This window comes from Podarcis gaigeae (genome assembly GCF_964106915.1).
Source record: "Podarcis gaigeae genome assembly, chromosome: 1".
Taxonomy (NCBI): Eukaryota; Metazoa; Chordata; class Lepidosauria; order Squamata; family Lacertidae; genus Podarcis; species Podarcis gaigeae.
The window spans coordinates 1,614,042-1,634,611 of record NC_139678.1 but is presented as its reverse complement, the minus strand read 5'-3'; the positions used below and the strand labels follow the sequence as shown (position 1 = coordinate 1,634,611).

The window sequence follows — 20,570 nt, the reverse complement described above, 5'->3', positions numbered from 1 at the left end:
AATCGAGGCCAATGAGGATGATGATGCAACTCTGATTCCACATGGGAAACGGCAGAGGCCTTAGGAGGGAGAGTTCCATACCCTTCAAGTTGTTCACATTTCACAAGGACAGCCCCCTCTTTTCTAGTCCCAGGCATTTCGCCGCCTCTTGCACTGCCTTGTTAAAACTGTGAGCCAGTGTGGTGTAGTGGTTCAAGTGTTGGGCCAGGACCTGGGAGAGACCAGGGTTCAAATCTCCCCCACTTGGCCATGAAGCTCATTGGGTGAGCCTGGGGGCCAGCCACCACCTCTCAGCCTACCCTACCTCACAGTGTTGTTGGGGGGGGGGCATTAAATGAGAAGGGGGAAGACCCATGGATGCCACCACAAATGCAAGTGCACAACCAACAACACCCTCCGCAGGGGCTGGGCGGCTGAAGTCTAGGCTGGGCAGCTGGCAACAGGCTGTGGGACGCTCTGTTTTTCTGCGACCTCATCTGTCCCTTCTGCATCACGCAAGGTGCGTTAAGGGACTGGAATGGGAGCAGAAGTGACTTCTGTGGTGAGCAACGGATGGGATGTTCGTAACTTCTAATGTTTTTCCATTGCATAACACTCAACAGACAAAACCGAGGATGCTCACAGCCATACGCTGAATTTCACTGGTGAAAATCAAAGCATCCTTTGCTCACCTCTTCACACAATTTAAGGAAGCTTCAAAGGATACAGGCCCTCACAATCGAAGCACCTGCACTTATTCTGCAAAACAGCCATAATTGGAGAGAGGCAGTCCTTGAGGTATTGAGATCCTACGCCAGTTAAGGCTTTATATGTCAAAACCAGCACTTTGAATTGGACCTGGAAACTAATTGGCCGGCAATGCAGTCGGGCCACGATTGACGTTATAAGCTCAAACCGCCTTGCCCCAGTTGCCTCGCACAGCACAATTAAAAAAAAATTCTCAGCAGGGAGATAAAACAATGGCAAATGTTTAATTTCTACCTGTTGGGCTGCTGTTAAAGCACAACAGCAGAACCAGTGCAGAAAAGTGGGCAACCTTACAGTTTTTCTTCCGAGTCCTGCTGTTTGTTTTTTTGAAAAAGTAACACCACAAAAATAATTTGCAGACTCTTGTAATTTAACAGGAGGGACTAGGCTAAGCCCTCCCCTTTCCGCTCCCAGTCCTTGAGATCACACTCTCAGCTCAGCACAAACTGGTCCAAAACAACCACACCTGCATGTGAACATACCCAAACACAGTGGAGTCTGCACTCACCCCCAGTAACACAGACCAGGTTTGCCCTTTTGGCCATTCATTGCAAAATTACGTCTAACCACCCTAGAAGGAAGCTTCACTGGGGATGGGAAGCGGTTACTCGCAACGTTTCAAAATCTCTCGTCCCAAATGAAAAATCTCAAGGCAGCACACAAACAGCTGTCAACAAACTGCAATCGAACACATTCATATTAAAGCACTGGAGAGGAGCAACTGAAACATGCATGAATGTTAGAAGCAGCCAGAGAGAAAGGAAACCTCATTCTCCCATAGCCTGGAGCAACATATGCTCTTCACACCTGCCCAGCAGCTGTGCCAGCCCTGCTCAGGCACAGCTCACCCTCATTGCTAAAAGCCAGAATACCCACCAGAGATCCCCCAGGCCCTTCTTGGAGTGGGCAGAAAGCAGGGCAGAAGCACCGCCGTTGTCTCCGAGGCTGCCACGTGGCCTCTCCTCACTCCCTCTGAGGTAGGCAGAGAGGCAGAGGGGTCTGGCGCTGCTGACCAGGCGCCAGGTGCCTACTTCGCAGGTGGGCTAGAGCCACGAAGGGAGGCAGAGGCCCTCCCGCTGGCTGCTCTGCCTCTCCTTTCTGCGGGGAGCATCTCTCCTTGGCTGGGAGTGAGCTAGGGACACTCACACAAGATTTCATTGTCCTCCCTAAATCACTTCGTCATTGGATTAAGCATTCGTCAGGACCTTTGCCAGAAAGCAGCCAATTCAAATTATGCTCATAGCGCCAGATACCCAATTGATCTTGGCTGCCCAGAGGCAGGCACTGCTTGCTTGCTCCCTCCCTCCCTCCCTCCCTCTCTGGAAACAAAAGCAAGGCTTTCAGGGCAGGCCTGGCTTGAGGAGGCAAAGCCCTCAGGTTGCCCAGCCAGGGGTTGCAGTGGACATCAGCCCCTCCCTGGCCAGGGGGCAGCCTTCTCTCGGCAGCCCAGCTGAGCACCTGCTGCAACCAGGAAACAGGCTGCAGAGGAAGGAACTTGCATGCCATCCCTTCTCCCCTGGCAGGATTCCCATTCCTTCAACAGTGGCACAGTAGGAGGGAAATCAACAGGTGAGACCTTGCTCATTTCTGTGCAGAATGTGCTTTGTCTGTTAAATTTCTGCCGGAGCAGTAAGCATGAAGGGAGGTCTGTGAAGAAAAAATAAGAAGCAGCCTCCTTTGAAACAGGGAGGCGTGGCTTCCCCCCAAACTGCACTGACTTCTGCATCCACTGGCAGAACTGTGGCCTCTGCCCACCCTTGGTGTTGGGTTGCGCCTCCATTAGGAGAAGCTACCAGCCACCACCGGCCTTTGGGGAAAACAATTCTCTAATGATTAGCAGGCACTGAGAAGGCAACAGTTAGTAATCGCAGGCCATTAGCAAGCAAGCAAGGAAGACACAGTCACTGAGCAGCCATCACATTTCCTTTTGCTATCCAAGATCCCCTAAACCAGGGGTCAGCAACCTTTTCCAGCCGTGGGCCGGTCCACCGTCCCTCAGACCATGTGGTGGGCCGGACTATATTTTGAAAAAAATAATGAACGAATTCCTATGCCCCACAAATAACTGAGAGATGCATTTTAAATAAAAGCACACATTCTGCAGGAGGCAGTGGAAGACAGGAGTGCCTGGCCTGCTCTGGTCCAGGGGGTCACGAAGAGTCGGACACAACTAAACAACAACAACAAAAACACCAGGCAGGCTCCAGAAATAAACCAGATATGCATTTTAAATAAAAGCACACATTCTACTCATGTAAAAACATGCTGATTCCCGGACTGTCTGTGGGCTGGATTGAGAAGGCAACTGGGCCGCATCCGGCCCCCAGGCCTTAGGTTGCCTACCCTTGCCCTTAACTAATTTGCTGTGCATCAGTTAAGATTTCCCCTCCCTTACTCCAGGCACCTCCAAACATGGCTGGGAGAGGCTCCTACCTGAAACCCTGGAGAGCTGCTGCCAGTCAGTGTGGGCAGTACTCAGCAAGGTGGTCTGACTCACCATAAAGGCAGCTTCCTATGTACTGTTATAAAAAACACAGCCAATCCCAATTTTTTTTCTACAACAGTACTGCAATTGATCTATGCCTTTAGTTGACTGATCTACCGGTTGACTGAACTTCAGGTTTCTTTTGAGGGGGTGGGGGTTCCAAAATTTGGAAGGGTAGGTGGTGGTAGTGATGTGGACCCCTCTCAGCACACCACACCCCCTCCCTGGCTGCTTACCTTGCTCTCGGCCGGAGGAGCTGTGGGGGTCGTGGGCTGCTGCTTGGAGATGCTGTCGGCCAGGCACCAGCAGACTCTCTTCTTCTGCTCCTGGGAGTGAGCCTCCAAGCTGAGCACGCACTCCAGCTTCTAGGGACACAGAAGGACACCTGCCCTTAGCCAGACCCTGGAGCCAAGCCCTGGGCCCACAAGCCGGCCTCCTTCTCCGAAGGCAACATCCGCATCGTGGTCCCTCCGAGCAAAGGAGCCGTCATGGCGGCTTACGCCCAGCACACCTGAGAGACACAGAGGCTGCTCATGCCTCTGTCCAAGGAGGTCCCTGTGCTGGGCTCTGGCAACAAGAGAATAGGCACGCCCAAGGGCTGCCCCAGCAGTGCAGCTCCCTTCCCACGGGAGACTTGCTAAAATCCAAGACTGAAGACCTTGCTGAGGCTCTCCCTTGCTCCTGTCTGGGCTGCCCCGGCAGGAAAGGGAGATGGAAGTCTGGTGAACCAGGCCGACTTCTCACTCTGCTCACCGGTTACCTTGCTGGACAATCACGATGGGCCAGGCTGCCAAGCGACCCTCCACAGGGACCCATCCACAGAGCTTTCTTCCTGCTTTACAGCCCCCTTTCCCCTCGACGGCAAGGCAGACGTCACTGCTGCCACCCATCTTTCAGCTAAAAGGCTCCTTGGCTAGGAAACTGACTGGCAGGGATTTATCATCCACTTACAAGGTTGCCCTCAGCGCCACAGGGGCTGCTGAGACAAAGCGCCACGGCAGCCTGTCGCCAGGCGGGCACGGTTTAATCGTATCATAGTTGGGGGGGCTGTGCCTGTGTGCTTTACCAACACTTCGTCTTGCTACCCTTTTAGCAGGATGGGCAAGCTCTGATGGGCAGAATGTTGCAGTGACAAGTAGTTCACTCATTTATTTAGGGACCCCACATCCTGACAAGTCCCAAAAGTCTTCTGCAGCACCCAGGTGTCTCCTTTGCCTTGAACGCCTTTGCCCCTCTGACTTGCAGCAGCTGCACAGGAAGTTTAAAAGAAGCCCTGTGGGGGTCCCAGAACACTTGCCACAAGGGTGGCAGCGGGAGGAATTAAGGCTCATTTAGCAAGAAGACCATGGCCTGGCTTTGCCCCCGCCCCTCCTCCCCACCCTTGCTTTTTCAAAACTGGGATTGCTTCTGACTTTCTGCAGCCACAACATGCCCAGCATGGAGGTCTGTCTGAATTGGCCCAAGCCTCACCATGGAGGGCAGACTGCTCAGAGCGCACCTCCCTGGCCTCCTGCAGGAGCAGAATGCCCAGAGGGGCATCGCAAGGTTCTCTCTGTGGCATGAGACACAGATGTTGTTGCTGCTGCTGCCAACTCAACAAAGTTATAGCTCTGTGTGCAGCAACACAGATTTCTTTTTAGCCTGACCCATAGCATTAGTCTTTAAATCCAGACCAAAGCTTACCTGACAGACAGAACAGCACCTAGTCCTGAGAGGATAAGCCCCTGCGCTCTAGAGCCATGCGGGCGGAACATGAGGCAGAACCGGCGCCATGAAGGATTGCAAGAGAGGAGCCTCCTCTATGTGGAAGGGACACGTGCGTGCTCAGCCAGCTCTGCCCTCTGCACGCTTGTGTCTCTCGGAGCAGGAGGAGAGGGTGAATTACGGGAAATCAGTTCAGGCTAACTAGGCATAATGCCGGCTGGGCAGAGGGCAGGATTGGCTGTGCTGCTGTTGCAGCGAATGAATACACTATTTGCGCAGCTCACCACCAGAATGTGCCCCAAGAGGCATCTGAAAAGACGTTTGCAAGTGCTCTCCATCAAGAGCAATTCAGGAGCCCATCTCCTAATCCCACAGCTAATGGGATTAACGGCTTGCAACTCAATTCGATCAGGGCTGGGCAGGAGATGGGAACGCTGTGCAAACACTGCTAGCCACACGGGGTGGCAAGATGGTTCTGCGGTGCTTTTTCCCTACATGGGTGTACACAACCCTCCCCCCCTCACACACAAACCCTGAAGGGCAGGAGGTTCTGTGACCAACAGACAGCACTCGGCACTAGGGCTGAAACACTCTCTCTCTCTCTCTCTCTCTGTCTGTCTGTCTCTCTCTCTCTCTCTCTCTCTCTCTTTCTCTCTCACACACACCCACCATGTTTAGATTTTGCCTTTGCCAAATTTATTCCAGGTGAGGCTCACATTTCTCCCTCTGAATTAAAATGGAGGGAGGTGCCCAGGAAAGGGTACGGGGGCAACAGTGACACCCATCCCTTCCTATGAACATACCCTTAAGCATTTCGGGGTCTCATTTGCCCAGTGTTAGGATCATCCCCTCCATTTCCACATCAGTTTCTGACATTAAAAGGGGAGTGGGGAGCCCTGCTGAAAATTAATTACCATGTTTGTGTGAATTTTTCCACATTCACATATTTCTGCATGCAAGTTTGCCTAACAGACACACTTTTGCAAAATAATTCCCCTTATTTTTGTATCTGATTTTCGCTTTTATACACATGCATGTTTGTATACATTCCTTGACTGGAGAACTGCATTGCAAAAGTGGGAGAAGAGGGAGTTGGGAAGGGTAGCTGAGTTTCCATTCATCCATTGCTCTGGAAAGTGTGGATTAGGTTACGTTTCCCTTTAAATCCCCTTTAAAAGCTGATTAGACTTTCTCCCTTCTCCTTCGTTTCCAGGGACTCCTGACTGAAGAAAGAAATCCAAAAACAGAGGCTCATCCAGAGACACAACAGGCTACCTCTTCCGAGGGAGAGAGAATGCTGATCTTCCATTTGCCCCGTGTGTAGGAGGCCTGGGTCTGAATGCTTTCCTGCTTGTCCCATGCTTCCCAGGCAAGGGTCCAAGTGGTTTTGCCTTTGCTCCGTCGTTCCCCCCTGGAAAACCCACTCTTTAGAACCAAAATGGTGCAAACATATATCCGGAGAAAACCCAATTGACATTTGCTTCAATTCAGTGGTAAAATGAGGAAGAAGTTTCCCCAGCCAGCTACAGGAGGCCCGGAAGAAGTTTCCCCAGCCAGCTCACCTTCTGCCCCACCCCCACCCCCGCTTGGTTTTCTGGAGGGCCAGCTTCTGCCCCAAACAGGTGGAAGTGCTTCAGGCACTTCAAGTGAAGGAAGCATTTGGCAAGAGATTACAGAACACAGGGTGGTTGTGCTCTGTCCAATGCTCACCTCAGCCAGGTAGAGGATGCAGAACTTCAAATCCTCTGAAGAAGCTGCAAGTGAAGCAGATCAGAAGAATTTAGCTTTCCCATGACTCTGAAGAGGCTCCCACAAGCAAAATGCTTTTTTCTTCCTGGCAACTGAACAACTGAGCTTCGCTTCCTATCTGCTTTTGTTTGCTTTCAGCAAAAAGGAAAGAGATGGAGAGCAGGAAGGATATAAAGGATTTGGGAATAACTGACTGTTAATTGGGGAAAGGAGGAAAAGTAAAATTATATTATATTAAGACAATTTACAGGACAAAAATTTTAAAAGAGGGAAAGGATTTGCTGAAATAGACAATCGAACTAGAATACAAAAAAGGGAGGTGTGAGGAGGTCAAGGAAACAAGCTAATGAAAGAACAGAAAGGAGATTTGATGCTTTTTTCCAATTTTGTTCTTGTTTAATGGGTTTTATTTTTCTGTTTTTTTCCCTTTTTTATATATTGTGGTGTGTTGCTTGGTTTTTGTCTAACGTGGTATGTTCATTTTTTCTTTTTGTAATTCTTGAAACTTTAATAAATATCATTTAAAAAAGAAAGAAAGAGAGATGTAGAGTTTCTCAGCCCTCAGAAGCAAAGCTCTCACATATGCAGAGACAAAGAAGCGGCCTCAGGCAGCATCGCAGGCTCTCTCCTCACAGGAGCTCGGCTCCGGCACCTCTCAGGTGGGCGCCATTGCCGTTCTAAGAGAATAAGGGAGAAGTTCACGATGAGCTCCAGCACCTTTTTTTTCTAGAAAAATAGCACCAGGCATGACAGGCAGAGAGAATTCACACAGCCTCCTAATACTTGGTTTAGCAGGTCAGTGCTAAGTCCAGGAGTGACAAAAGGAATTCCTTCTGTGCTCAACTCAGTCCTGCAATTGGTGGCCACAGCCCTCGATCACAGGGTGGGGCGGGGCTTTAAGGGAAAGAGCTGGGTGAATACAGGGTGGCAGAGGAGAGGTCTGTCCATGGTTGTGGGCCATGACAGCAGCTTGCAGGGAGACAGGTCTGGGTGAAACCTCACTGGATGACACAGTCCTTACCTTATCTCTCACCCTAAACTTGTTGAAATAATATTTGGGGTGGGAGGGGGAGAGAAATCATGTACATCGCCTTGAGTTCCGTGAAGGAAGGCAAGATTTAAAGCAAAACGTAAATATATAAAAATAAATGGAGCCTCCATGTACTTAGGCAGTGTACTTTGAACACCAGTTGCTGTAAAGCAGGAGTCAGCAACCTTTTTCAGCCGTGGGCTGGTCCACTGTCCCTCAGACCATGTGGTGGGCTGGACTATATTTTGAAAAAATAGTAATGAATGAATTCCTATGCCCCACAAATAACCCAGAGATGCATTTTAAATAAAAGGACACATTCTACTCATGTAAAAACACGCTGATTCCCGGACTGCATGCGGCCCCCGAGCCTTAGGTTGCCTACCCCTTCTGTAAAGCAATCAGGAGAGGGCTGCACTTCCTGGAGGAGCAGAGGTGCCCTGACACCTGCAGGTGTCCTGTCCTTTCTTAACCCCCTGCTGCCACAACTCACCTTCTTGCACTCTGACATCCTTCAGGTAGAGGGGGTTTCGGAGGACATTGCACCGTCCCGGCTCATCCTCCTTGGTGAAGAGCAGTAAGTCTGAGTAGATGAAGAGAGTCACCTGGGAAAGGTGGGAAGAGGACGGGGGGGGGGTCACTTGAGGCAGGCGGGGCCACCCAGCTTTGGTGGGAGTGGCAAAAGGTGGGAGAATAAGCCAGGCCTAACACTGGGCTGAGCTGAGCCCAACTCCTGATTGGGGGTGCAGATCAACATCAGATTGATCAGCTGAGGGCAGGGGTGGGACAAGGACACCTTCTGCACAGGTCAGCCAGGAGGGGGTGCTGTGTGCCTTTGTGTGTGACATCACCCACTACTGGCATGCAACTCTCAGGAGACTGGCCAAAAAAAAAAAGAGAGCTTGGTTGCCCCCCCATTTTATATGAACCAAATTCTTGCTAAGTTCTTGCTTCAACACTACAGTGGATGGGCCGGCCGAAGAGCAATTACTTTTAATAGAACTAGGAAGAGCATTTACCTATAAACTCCCCGTGTGAGTTGTTAAGCTGATCAACTGATTGATCCGTCTGACGGCCAGTGTAGGAAGGAGGATGCCAGGCTAGGTTTGGGGGGTCTTCTGAGGCTTAGCTTCCAACTATCTGTCCCTCCGCTTAGCATCCCAGAGGCTCCTTCCCATGGCCCCAATGGCATTGTCAGGAGGTTGCCGACACAAGAGCCCCCTGGACTCTCCTTCTCTCATCAGAGATGGTTAGGGTTCCAGGCCAAGGAGCGAAGAGCACAAGGGCCTCCTGTAGCACACAGCAGCGGAAACCCGGGACCAAGATCTCAGCAGATTGTGACTATAGGAACCACCGTCAAGTCTAGACAGGATGTGGCTCAAGCCAGAATCAGGATTCGGCAGAAGAACTGGCTTTGGCATGGCTCCCTCCACGGCCCCCCGCCATCTTCTCCCCGCTCTTAAAGAAAAGAATCCTTTGCTGGCATCTTCAGCTCATTTACTTTTACGCCCTTTCTGAGCAAAACCCTGGAAGCACCTGAAGGCCATCATGCCAGAAGCACCAGCCCAGTTTGCCCTCTAGGGACATACAACGTACAGTACATCACAGACAAATTCAGGAACAATACCAAAACCATCATCATTTCCCTCTGGGAGAGAAGACACCGGCCAAAGCCCCCGGCCTGCACCAGAGGCAGAAGCAGGCAGAAGGCAAGTGGCCCAAAGGGAGAACCGCACCCCACAGAAGGCGTGCCCACTTCCATGAAAGGCCCGTTTCCTGCCCCTGCTCTCCACTCGCAGCAGGGCCTCCTACTCCTCCTTGGAAGAGAGGGGTGGCTGCCATCCTCTCCCACTCTGTCATCCCTGCCAGAGGGATCCCCTGTCATCCTCCTGGGCCTCATGGCTCTTGCATGCAAGGGGTTGGGGTGGATTCCCCACTTCCTACTGGAAAGCCCTCTCTGCACGCAGGAAGCAAGCAATCAAGCAAGCGCCTCAGGACAAAGGAGTCCATCCCCCTGACACACTGCCTATCTACATGCGGGGAATTTTTTTCTTTTTTAATGCAGGGTGGGGGAAGCATACAAATGTGAGTACATTTAACATTAGCAGAGTTGGATAGAGAAGGTGGGGGTTAGAAGAGGTGGCAACCTCCCCTCCCCTCCGCGAAGCTTCCAGGGCCAGCCTGGTGCACAAACGTTTGGTGGGCAAAGGCTTTGCCTGGCATGGGGACAGGGAGGCAGGAGAAGTGATGTCCCTCTGCTTCTTCTGCTGTTGCAAAATGTCCGGGAGCAGAGCAGTGTTTGTCAAAAAAAGTGCCCGGTACAGCCCAACTATCTTCGAGGAGCCCCCCAGCAGCCACAAAGAAGGGCTGGCAGAGACTTCACACAAACGACTTTTTTGCAATCTCAAACAAGGCAGCAGAACCAGATTTGTTGAAGCCCATATGTAGGGTGAGGGGGGGGGGAGAGGGGGTCCACGCTTGACAGACCTGATGTGCAATGCTTGGCACTGCTTGCTGGTGGGTGGCTAATTCCTCTGCACCCCGCCCCTCAAATTCCTGCTTCTGGTCTCCTTAAGATGATCTCAGCAGCACACAGAAAATGATGAGCCCACCAAAGAATCCTGGAGCTGAAGTGATGGCTGGAGATGTCCCCTGGGCTGGTGCAAAGCACAGCAGCAGGACCAGGGAGGAGGGTGAGGCAGGAGCAGGAAGCTCCTCCCAGCTCTGGCCTTGGGGAACCAGCACTTCTTGGGGGGGGGGCTACCTGAAGAGACCCAGCCACCTCAGCCCAAAGACATGTCAGGCCTCTTAAGCCCCATTTCAGTGCTTCTGCTGCCAAAGGAGTGGGGGCACATTTGCCCCGGCAGATTCCCCACTTTGCCCCATCTTCCTGTTTCTGGAGGTGGGCTCCAGCATCCCGCTGACAGCAGAGGAGGCAAGAGGGGGCCTTGGCTTCCTTTGCCATCAGCAAGCAGACCCCGCCTCACACAATTCACCAGCACCAACAAGCGCCCAGAGCCTCACCTTGGTCGGTCTGTTCCGTGTCTCGTGAAGGAGAAGCTCTTCTGACAGCAGCAGTGTCCGGGCTGGATTGCAAAGGTCCAGAGGCTGAAAGGAAGAGGAGGAGGAGGAGGAAGAAGAAGAGGAAGAGAAGGAGGGAGGCACACCTGGGACTTGGGTGTGAAGAACAACGCCAGCCCCCTGAGAGCCCCACCAACCTCCTCTTTGCAGATAACAAACCGGATCTTGCAGGTGGAAAGTCCAGCAGAGGGAAAACAAGATGCCTTTGAGGGCTCGGTGTGGGCGGGCCGGGTTGTGTATGAGTGTGTGATGGCTCCTTGCAACCCCAACACCTACATCACACACAGGAACTATAAAAAGATCTCTCGCACTCTGCCCCTGTGTGTGGTTATCACTGTTGAGCTGCAGCAGCCACAACAGTGACTGAAAGCGATCAGGGGGAGTATGGAAGAGGCATGTGGGAGGCAGGAGATGCTTGCTGTGAGAGGGGTGTGAGTGTGGAGGGCACAAGAGAGGCGAGAGGCCCACAGCTGCCAGCCACCAATGGCCACCAATGCTCTTCTCTCCCAGCCCCTCTCCTCAAAGCCCCATAACATCTCAGAGTGAGGCTGGGCACAGGGAAGATCCTCCCTTGCCAAGGTGCACAGATGCAGCCACGCTGGCCATTTCTGCACATAGCTATGGCCACATCAAGGTTTGGGGTGGGGGTGGGGAGGCAAGAGGCTAAGACAAGTGCATGGAGGGTATGGCTCCCAATGGACACTTGCCACACTGGCTATGTTTTGCCTCCACGGTCAGAGGCAAGGGCACCTCCAAATGCTGCTTGCTGGGAGTGCTGCCACTCTCAGGCCCTGCTTGTGAGCTTCTGGTTGGCCACTGCAAGAACAGGATTCTGGCCCAGACTGGCACCCTTGGACCCTTCCTAGGGAAATGCTGCAGGACTCTGGCAGAGTAAGAGGTCCTCACAAAAGGATGCTCCACTCCACAGCCATGAAGGCTCACTCTGAATCATTCAGTCAGGGCTTTTTTTTTTTTAATGTCCTCACAGCAGGTCCACACCGGCTGCATTCTAACTCAACTTTTAAGTTACTGGTCCCCAGGTTTGTTTGTTTTTTAAAAATACAAACCTCCCACCCTCCCTATTCCCCCACAGTTGCTTAAAGCTGGTTCTCCCACATTATCAAAGACCCCTACCCAAGGACCACCAAGATGGTGCCTTCCAGATGCTGTGGACCACAACTCCCATCGTCCCTGCCCAGTGGCCATATTGCCTGGGGCTAATCCCAACCTTATCGATGGCTATGAGTCAGGGTGACTAGACGGAGTCTCCACATGAAGAAGCAATGATGCCACAGTGGCTTGGGGAGGAGCAGCATTTACTTACTTGCTAAATTTAAAGTTGCCCCCTAGAACAATGTTCCCAGGGATGCCTCAAAGGAGAAGAGGAAACAAATTGACAACAAAGCAATGTTGCTTTTGAGCCCTGGCTGGGAGCTTCCTCTTTCGGAAGAGAGATGCTAGCTTGGGCAGCCCGTGGCTCTGGCCCAGCAGCTGCAGCAGGGCTCTGAGCCTCCTCCTTGGGTCTTCCTTACACCTCTCTCCCCTCAACAATGCAAGTCCCTCTTCTCCTTCCACACCCCACACCCTGGCTTTAGTACTTTGGCCGATAGCACTTTGTGGGAGGCAGCACACAGAAAACTGTTTTACTGAGGTGGTAGTACCGAAGCAAGAACAGCAGGAACAGGAGGAAGTGCCCATCCAGCAGAAAGGGTTTCCCTCCCCCATCGCCCGAGACTTACCTGCACAAAGATGGGGAAGACCAGCACTTTGGGGGCCAGCGTCACGTAGGTGCCGTAGCTGGAGTGTGGGATGCCGGGTCTCACGAGGGTGCAGTTCTGGGGGCGGCTGCCACTGTGGCTTTTCATGGTCTGCACCGTCTTCATGAGCCGGGACTTCTTGCCCTGGGAGCCGCTTCTGCATGGATTGCCTGGAGGAAAGGGGGAGAGGGGGGCAGCTTATTGTTCCCTCTGCTGCAGGACTGCTGTGGTCACAGCCCTGCCAGAGAGACCACGCTAATTAATTCGTGTAACAACATTATATACAGCCAACCTAGCAGTTCGAAAGCACACCAGTGCAAGTAGATAAATAAGGGACCGCTGTGGGGAGAAGGTAAACGGCGTTTCCGTGTGCTCTGGCTTCCGTCACGGTGTTCCATTGAGCCAGAAGCGGTTCAGTCATGATGGCCACATGACCTAGAAAGCTGACAAACGCCGGCTCCCTCGGCCTGAAAGCGAGATGAGTGCTGCAACCCCATAGGCACCTTTGAGTGGACTTAACGGTCTAGGGGTCCTTTACCATTTTACCTTTACTGCTTGACTGAAATAAAAACCTTATAAGAACACAAGAAGAGCCCTGAAGCTGGATCAGGCCAAAGGGGCCCCCTCTACTCCAGAACCCTGTTCTCCCAGTGGCCAACCAGATGCTCCGAAGGCTAGAAGCCCACAAGGAAGCTGGACCTGAACGAAAGAGCAGCTGCCTCCCCCCAGAAGTTTCCGGCAACTGATAAGGACAGCCTTATCCCCCATGGATTTGTCTAATCCTCTATTAAAGGCATCCAAATAAACCACAAAACAGTCTTTTTAAAAAACTATTAAATAAAGAATTAAAAACATTCAAAAGATCATTAAAACCAATAGTGCACTAAAAAGACATCAAGGCATAGATAAACTTTCTGGATCTTTGGGTAGACTTGTCTAAGCAAAAATGTTTTAAGGAAGCACCGGAAGGCATACATCAAAGGCCCTGCATGATGTCAATAAGCAGGGAGTTCCGAAGTGTAGGTGCTGCACACTGATTTCTTACCACTGTGGAGCGAGTATTATGAGGCACCTGTAGCTGTGCCAGTTCTGCAGATCAGAACGGCCAAGTGGGCCATTGCCACTCTGGGGTTATTCCCACTTCCTCTTGTCTTGTTGCTCCCCCACCCCACCCGGTCAGGAAACCTGCTCTTTAGCAATCAGTCAGCGCAAATGGCAATTTGGGTTTTCTCCTGTTGCTCTGATTCAGTGTTAAAAGAGCGGAATTTCCCTGGGAAAAGAGCAGGCAAAGGGGAAATTGCTGGGTTTTGTGCCTAGAAAGCCCAGGTCAAGTGGAAAACTGCCCAGCCCTGTATTTTCTAGGCACAGGACAAGTGGAAGTGTGGATGAGCCTCCTGTCCAATTCCCAGCATCTGTCAGGAGCCTGAGTCAACTGTCAAGATTCATCAGGAAACACAGTCCCCTTAAGTACATGCCAGCCTCTTCACTTCCCCTGGTCTGGGGATGGGAGAGAGCCAAGGAGCAGGGCCTCTGCCACGGTCCGGATGCCCCTTCTACACCTCACTCCCCCATCAGCTTGGTTTTGTAAGAGGAAAAGAGGCCAGGGGGTCCCTTCACAGAACTCTCCATGTCCAGCCCAACCCTAAAACACTGCGGAAAGTAGTGAGCAGGAGCTCAAGTCCACCAGCACAAGAAAAATCCTCTCCCCGTTCTGCAGTTTGTAATCACCTTAAACACAGCAGGGGAAGGATTACAAGACGCACAGCCCAACCTGATGCAGGTTCACTCAAAAGTAAACCCCACGATGCTCAAGGGAGCTTCCTCCGCAGCATATAATGAACTGAGTGTGCTTTGGGCTGCAGCCACCATCAGGTCTGGCCAGAAGAACAGAAGCCCCTGCAAGGAACACGGGGCAGCTCCCCCTCTGATGGGCAAGGAGGAGGCAGAGGGGAGGGGAGGGCAGATGCCACTGACCCTTTCCAAGAGCAAAGTGCCCAGACTAAACCTTATGCACACCCCGCTCTACACTTCTAACTGGCTTGGCCTCCCCGGAAACATCAAGGAATTGCTTCTTCTGTGTTTGTATCTCTCCATCCGTCCCCTGTGCCTGCTCAGGGCGTGACGCTTTCCAAGAGTCAGTAGGAAACGGAGCCTCGCGGAAACGGTGAGTCAATCCGGCTCATTGTTGGCCAGTCACTTTGGCAAATTTCCTACGTGGCTGCTCCTGCCGCAGAGGACTTGGAAAACAACACCGCAGCTCAGCTGGTACCGTTTCCACCAGGGCCTCTCTGTTCCCAGGCTGGCGTTATCCTGAGCAGAGTGGCCCCCAAAGCCCTTTCTCCACCTGCTTTCATCGCTCCCACTTTTACTAGTGTTGACTGTGATGATTTGGGCTAAGGATACTGCCATTGCTGGGAGGCCAATGTGGAGCCTCTTCAGTCTTGGGGTGCTCAGAGCCATACCTGGGGGAATATGCCAGTGTTGCTGGCAAGGCACCTTGCCCTCAGCTGTCTTTCCACACACAGCAGGCCCCTCGTAGCTGCTCTGATGCTGCCCTGGGAAAGGCAAACATCCAAGAGCCTGCCTTGGCACCAGCGCAGCAGCCTCCCTGACCTCCCTTGTCCCCCTGAACCCAAACACTCCTGGATGCAGATGGGGAAGCGGATAGGGCCGCTCCAAAGTAAACAAACTGGACCATTCCATGAGCTGTTTGGAAAGCGCTTGTTTGCTCTCAGATAAACAATGGTCTGTATCAAGTCATGTTCACTGGCAATGGCTTGGAAGCCGCCACTCTTTGCTGCAGAGATGGGGAAAGGCCTCTGAGACTCTAGGAGGGGGCAGTAATGCTCAGTGGGTATCTCTCAAACAGTGGCAGGCAAAAAAGCACAGCCGTTTTTACAAGAGCCCTGCAAGGCAGGTCGGCATTATCACCCGCTCCGTAGTGACGATGTGGGTCAGTGGCCATGGGGGGAGTGAGTCAGCGGGTGACACGAGATCTGAAGCAGGGACTTCCTGGCTCAGAAACCCTATATAGAGCCCCCACTCTTTGGCCTGGCCCAGACCAGGTCCCTTTCCTCACATGCAGCCCTTTGCAATTCCACCTCCCCCCACCCTGCATTCCCAGGAGTGAGTTGCTTTAATGGACTGCATGGATGGAGGCTCTGGATCCCTGCTCTGCCACGAAGCTCCCTGGGCGACCTCCCTGGAGCCAGGCCCTCTGATTTCAGGGCTGCCACAATAACAAAATTGGGGCACCTCCCCGCCCCTGCAACCTCTTTTGCAGAAGGCTGGGGTGCACATAACTCCCAAGAAATAATGAGATGCTTTGGGGACTCCGGGAGCCCAACCAGCTAACAGGCTGCCAGCTGTGGCTCCCAGCTTCTCTAGAACTCCTCTCCATTGCTCTGTGCTCTAAACACAAGAAAAGAAGCACAAAAAGTAGTAAAAAGAGGCTCCCTAAGATTTGCCTTCACTGCTCCTGGCCTCACTTAATATTCTGCTGCCTCAAGAAAAGCAAGACCTCCAACACAGAAATGAGCAAAACCTGAGACACAGGCAAGAATGGAGCTAGAGCCCCTTCTCACTCACTCACCTCCAGGGGCCTTGCCTTCCGGGTAGATGGGCCTCAGCACCTGGAAGACACAAGACAGGAGAGCCGGGGTTACCTCCTCCTCCCTGCTCTCCCAGAAGACACTGTTGGGCTTGGGAAGACCCTGCAATTCTAATGCTGGATGCAGTATGTAGCATCTTGAGATCTCAGCCTTTCTCTTTTTGAAATATAGGTCAGCACTGTTTGGGACAAGATGTCACTACCCAGGAAGAACTATTCTAGGTAGTCCATGCACAGTCAACATGCTCAGGTGGGCAACTCAGACCCAACCAAGGTTATTGGAGGGGAGCAGCAGCAGAGAACTATGATGGGATGGAGGGCCAAGGGCCCAGCAGCATCCTCTGGAAAGACAGCACCTGAACTACTGCATTTCAGCCTGCAGGGCGGACTCAACACATGAACTTCTCTTTGCTATAAAAGGAATTCCTTCCTTTTACACAGAGAGCTACGCTGCAGTCTGACCTCCAGGCTGACATACAATTCTCTGCATGCAGGCATTCTTCTTCTGGAGCATCCAGCCACCCACAGCCTGTTGTCCCCTGCAGGAGCAGTTTTAATCATCTCATGAGCGGCTTCTGTGGATGAAGGCCTTGTATTTTCACTTCTGGCAGTGAAAGGGGTTCCCTTCCAGGCAACCTGCTTAATGAGGTTTCATCCTGATTTGTTTGTGGGGAGACAATGTTGTATTAGGCCAGGCATGGCCAAACTTGGCCCTCCAGATGTTTTGGGACTACAAGTCCCATCATCCCTGACCCCTAGTCCTGTTAGCTAGGGATGATGGGAATTGTAGTCCCAAAACGTCTGAGGGGCCAAGTTTGGCCATGCCTGTATTAGGCAAATGCTACATCCCACCCTCCCAAGAACACATTCTTACCATTTTGCTTATCGCAAAGGGAGCAAGCCTGTTTGTTTCGCAAGAACTCCCAATTTCTCAGGATGTGACTTAATCCCACTTGAAAACAATGACAATCTGGGAGACTCTGACCGGCCAATTGCACTTCTTCTGAGAGGAGAGTGTGCAAGTGGAGGATTTCAGACCAGAGAAGAGGCGAGATGAGCCACCTGACCAGTAGCCAACCCCTGCTTCCATACCTGGCCTCCTGGATTGAGCGGCGCCAGGATGATGTAGTTCTTGTCGCCCCCACTTGTTGAGGGTGTTCGGGAAGGGGAGGGCATGGTGTGCTGCTGGGAGACCTTCCCAAGCTCTGTGTAGCGCTCCCAGCCGTTGAGCGCCAGGCCCTCGTTCCCACCATAGACGATGTGGCAGCTCTGGCGATGATCGAGTTGTTTGGAGCGCAATGCACTGTTCTTCTCTCGCTTGTTGGGCGGTGACTGCAAGTCATACGTCGATTTGCAGGACGAGCGGCGGATGACGCCTTCTGGGCCAGGTCTGACCCGAGGGACTATGCGCCAGACCAGCACGATGATCTCGCGGGAGCAGTTCCTGTAAGAAATAGGATTGGCATTCACACAGATTCGTTCTTGGTGTCCCCCCCCCCCCTTTCTGCCCTGTCTCTCCCACCCTTGCTTGGAAATCATCTGGCCAGAGCCTTCTCCAGAACAAGGAAGGCTTTGCCTGCTGATAGATGAAGGGTTCTGAGGAGGCTCCTCCTGGCAACCCTCCCAAAAAGCACCTCAGATACTGGCAAGGTGTAGAGAAGGGAGCAGCATGCAGAGGCTCTTCCAAAGGTCTTCTCTCTGCTGGCCCCATGACGACCATAAAGTGTTTGCAACATCTGCACATCTCCTACACATCAGGCCTTTGCAAATGTCTGGGTATTTCCCAGAAGCAGCCCTTCCATACTCATACACAGGCAGAGAGACCCCTCACTCTCCACCCGTGCACACAACCCCGAGGGATCCAGGGATCTTGGTTCCGCCCCTGCAATTCCCTCTCCACACGTGAGTCATAGTCACCGGATCTCGTGGGCCAGCTCCACGCACTTCCAGCGCTCGACAGGTTGCTCATTGAGTTGGAGGATGGTGTCCAGTTGCTGCAAGCCAGCCTTCTCTGCTGGGCCACCTGCAAGGGGGGTGGGTGGGAGAAACAGGACATGTCTGCACCACAGGCAAACTGGTTTCATAGCCTTTCCCACCAAAGCAAACTTGGGTGGATGAGTACCTAGCAGTTTGGAAGCCAAACAGAACTACTCAAACATAGGAGTTAGGAGAACCCCTAGCATTCCTAGACAGGAAGGAAAACAGGGAAAGCGATGAATGTTTTTGTGTTAGTCCAAAAGCAGACCCTGCCAGCTTCCAGAGCCTAAATAATGCTGAAGTTTGCGGGCTGGAGCCATAAGTGGCAGGAGAAAGTGGACCCGTGTTGTGTAGCGCACGGCCAGCAAGCCACTCCCTAGACCAGGAGGAGAGTGCCAAGAGGCAGGAGAAGCTGGAGCCCAGAGCCCAGCCCCTTTGCAAAGCGAACTAATCCACCATCCAGGCACCTCTGCCCTCCTTACCCGAGTCCACTGCCTGCACACGGACAGGCGAGTCACAGCAGATGGTGAACCCAAACCCATTCTTGCCACGGGGGATTGTAATCTGGAAAGAAACAACGAAGTTATGCCTTTTAACAAACAGCAACAGCTGCCCCTCAGGCATTCTGCATTCACTGGTCGTATCTGTGCAGCAGGTGGGGAAAGACAAAAGGGATGCGTGCACACTCACACTCTGCACATGCTCACTGAACCCCAGGAGAGGGAAGTGGGATCTCTTCCACTAGCCCGAACCCCAAGCGCACACCCTGCAACTGTGCCCACAGCCATTCTGTTTGGCCTTCACAAGAAGAAAAGCCCCCCTGGGAGGCATCAAGCCAAGTGAGTCCCCTGGGGTGGGCTCAGCAGGCAGCCACGGGTGGGGAGCACTTTCCTCTCTCCTTGAGCAATGAGCACCAGGAACTTTCCACTGGCCACACGTGGACAGGAAGCTGAAAGGTTGCGCTGATCTTATCAATCCCCACCTTAGCCGCCTCCACCACCACAAAGAGGAGGAGGCTATTTTAGCCTCACCCACATCCGTTGCCACAGGGAGGATAGAAGCACCACTGCAGCTCTCCTCAAAATAGCATTGTGCCTTCAGGCTGAAGGGGCTTTCCAAAAGCCAGGGCTTGCCAGGCCACTAGGCAGCGTGGGCTTCAAAGGGATTTGGTCCCCAGCAGAAAGAGCTTTCAGCCGCCTCAGAAACTACAGGTGCCTGTGGGCCGCTGAGTCAAACCAAAAGGGTCCTTAGCCAGGATCCTGTCACCACTCACACTGTACCACAACAGGAGCATGGATGCTCCCCACCCCAGCTGCACACCCCCGCCCAGGAGATGTGCCAAGGTCTGACATGGAGCCCTGTGCATCCTGGTCATGCCCCTGGTGCAATTTCCTCATGATTTTACTTTTATTCCCTTCATGACGGTGAATGCTGCAGAAGACAGAATCTGGATTCAAGATGCCTTTAACAGATTGGAAAACTGAGCCCAAACTAACTAAATTAATAGGGGCAAAGGTAAGGTTCTGCACATAGGCAGAAAGAACCAGGTGAACAAATATAAGACTGGGGACACCTGGCTTACCAGTAGCACATGTGAAAAGGGTCTAGGGGTCTTAGCATAGAATCATAGAATGGCAGAGTTGGAAGAAACCCAAGGGTTATCTAGCCCAACCCCCCTGCAATGCAGGAATCTCAGCTAAAACATCCCTGGCAGATGGCCATCCAATCTCTGCTTAAAAAACCTCCAAGGAAGAAGAGTCCACAACCTCCACTGTCAGACAGCTCTTATTGTCAGAAATTTCTTCCTGATGATTTGTTGGAATCTCCTTTCTTGTAACTTGAAGCCACTGGTTCAAGTCTACTCTGGTTTGAAAGGCTACTCTCCAAAGCAGAAAAACCAATCTTGCTTTCTCTTCCCTGTGGCAGCCCTTGAGATATTTGAAAGTCGCTGTATCATCTCCCCTCAATCTCCTCTTTTCCAGACTAAGCATCCCCAGCTCCTTTGACCGTTCCTCATCAGGCTTGGTTTCCAGACCCCTGATCATCTTGGTTGCCCTCCTTTGCACAAGTTCTAGCTTGTCAACATCCTTCTTAAATGGTGGAACCCAGAATTGGATGCAGGACTCCAGGTGTGGTCTGACCGATGCAGAACAGAGTGGAACTATTACTTTCCTTGATCTAGACACTATTCTTCTGTTGATGCAGCCTGGAATAGCATTAGCTGGCTGTTGTTTTTTGCTCCGGCATCATACTGTGGACTCATGTTAAGCTCATGTTAAGCACCCAATAAGCTCAATGGCCCATGAGAGCAGGCAGAGGCATCTTGACTGGGCTGCCAATGGGAAGAGAGGAAACCTGTCTGACCACAGACACTGTTCAGACTTGGACTTGCATCCCATGTGGAGCCTGAGTGGTTCCAGAGATGACTGT

At 52.3% G+C, this 20,570-nt stretch overlaps 1 protein-coding gene across 10 annotated transcripts in view; it reads right to left on the bottom strand.

Annotated features, from left to right (window-relative positions):
* Window positions 1-20,570, bottom strand: part of RGS3 (regulator of G protein signaling 3) — a 70,445-nt gene that overhangs the window by 23,416 nt on the left and 26,459 nt on the right. For all 10 annotated transcript variants that reach the window (XM_083732166.1, XM_083732172.1, XM_083732173.1 and 7 more), the window contains 9 exons: window positions 18,623-18,704; window positions 18,081-18,186; window positions 17,256-17,607; window positions 16,146-16,185; window positions 12,536-12,723; window positions 10,740-10,823; window positions 8,209-8,320; window positions 6,647-6,690; window positions 3,469-3,597 (listed from right to left, as the gene is read on the bottom strand). In XM_083732166.1, the coding sequence (XP_083588292.1) occupies window positions 3,469-3,597; window positions 6,647-6,690; window positions 8,209-8,320; window positions 10,740-10,823; window positions 12,536-12,723; window positions 16,146-16,185; window positions 17,256-17,607; window positions 18,081-18,186; window positions 18,623-18,704 (1,137 nt within the window). The remainder of the gene's footprint in view (window positions 1-3,468; window positions 3,598-6,646; window positions 6,691-8,208; window positions 8,321-10,739; window positions 10,824-12,535; window positions 12,724-16,145; window positions 16,186-17,255; window positions 17,608-18,080; window positions 18,187-18,622; window positions 18,705-20,570) is intronic.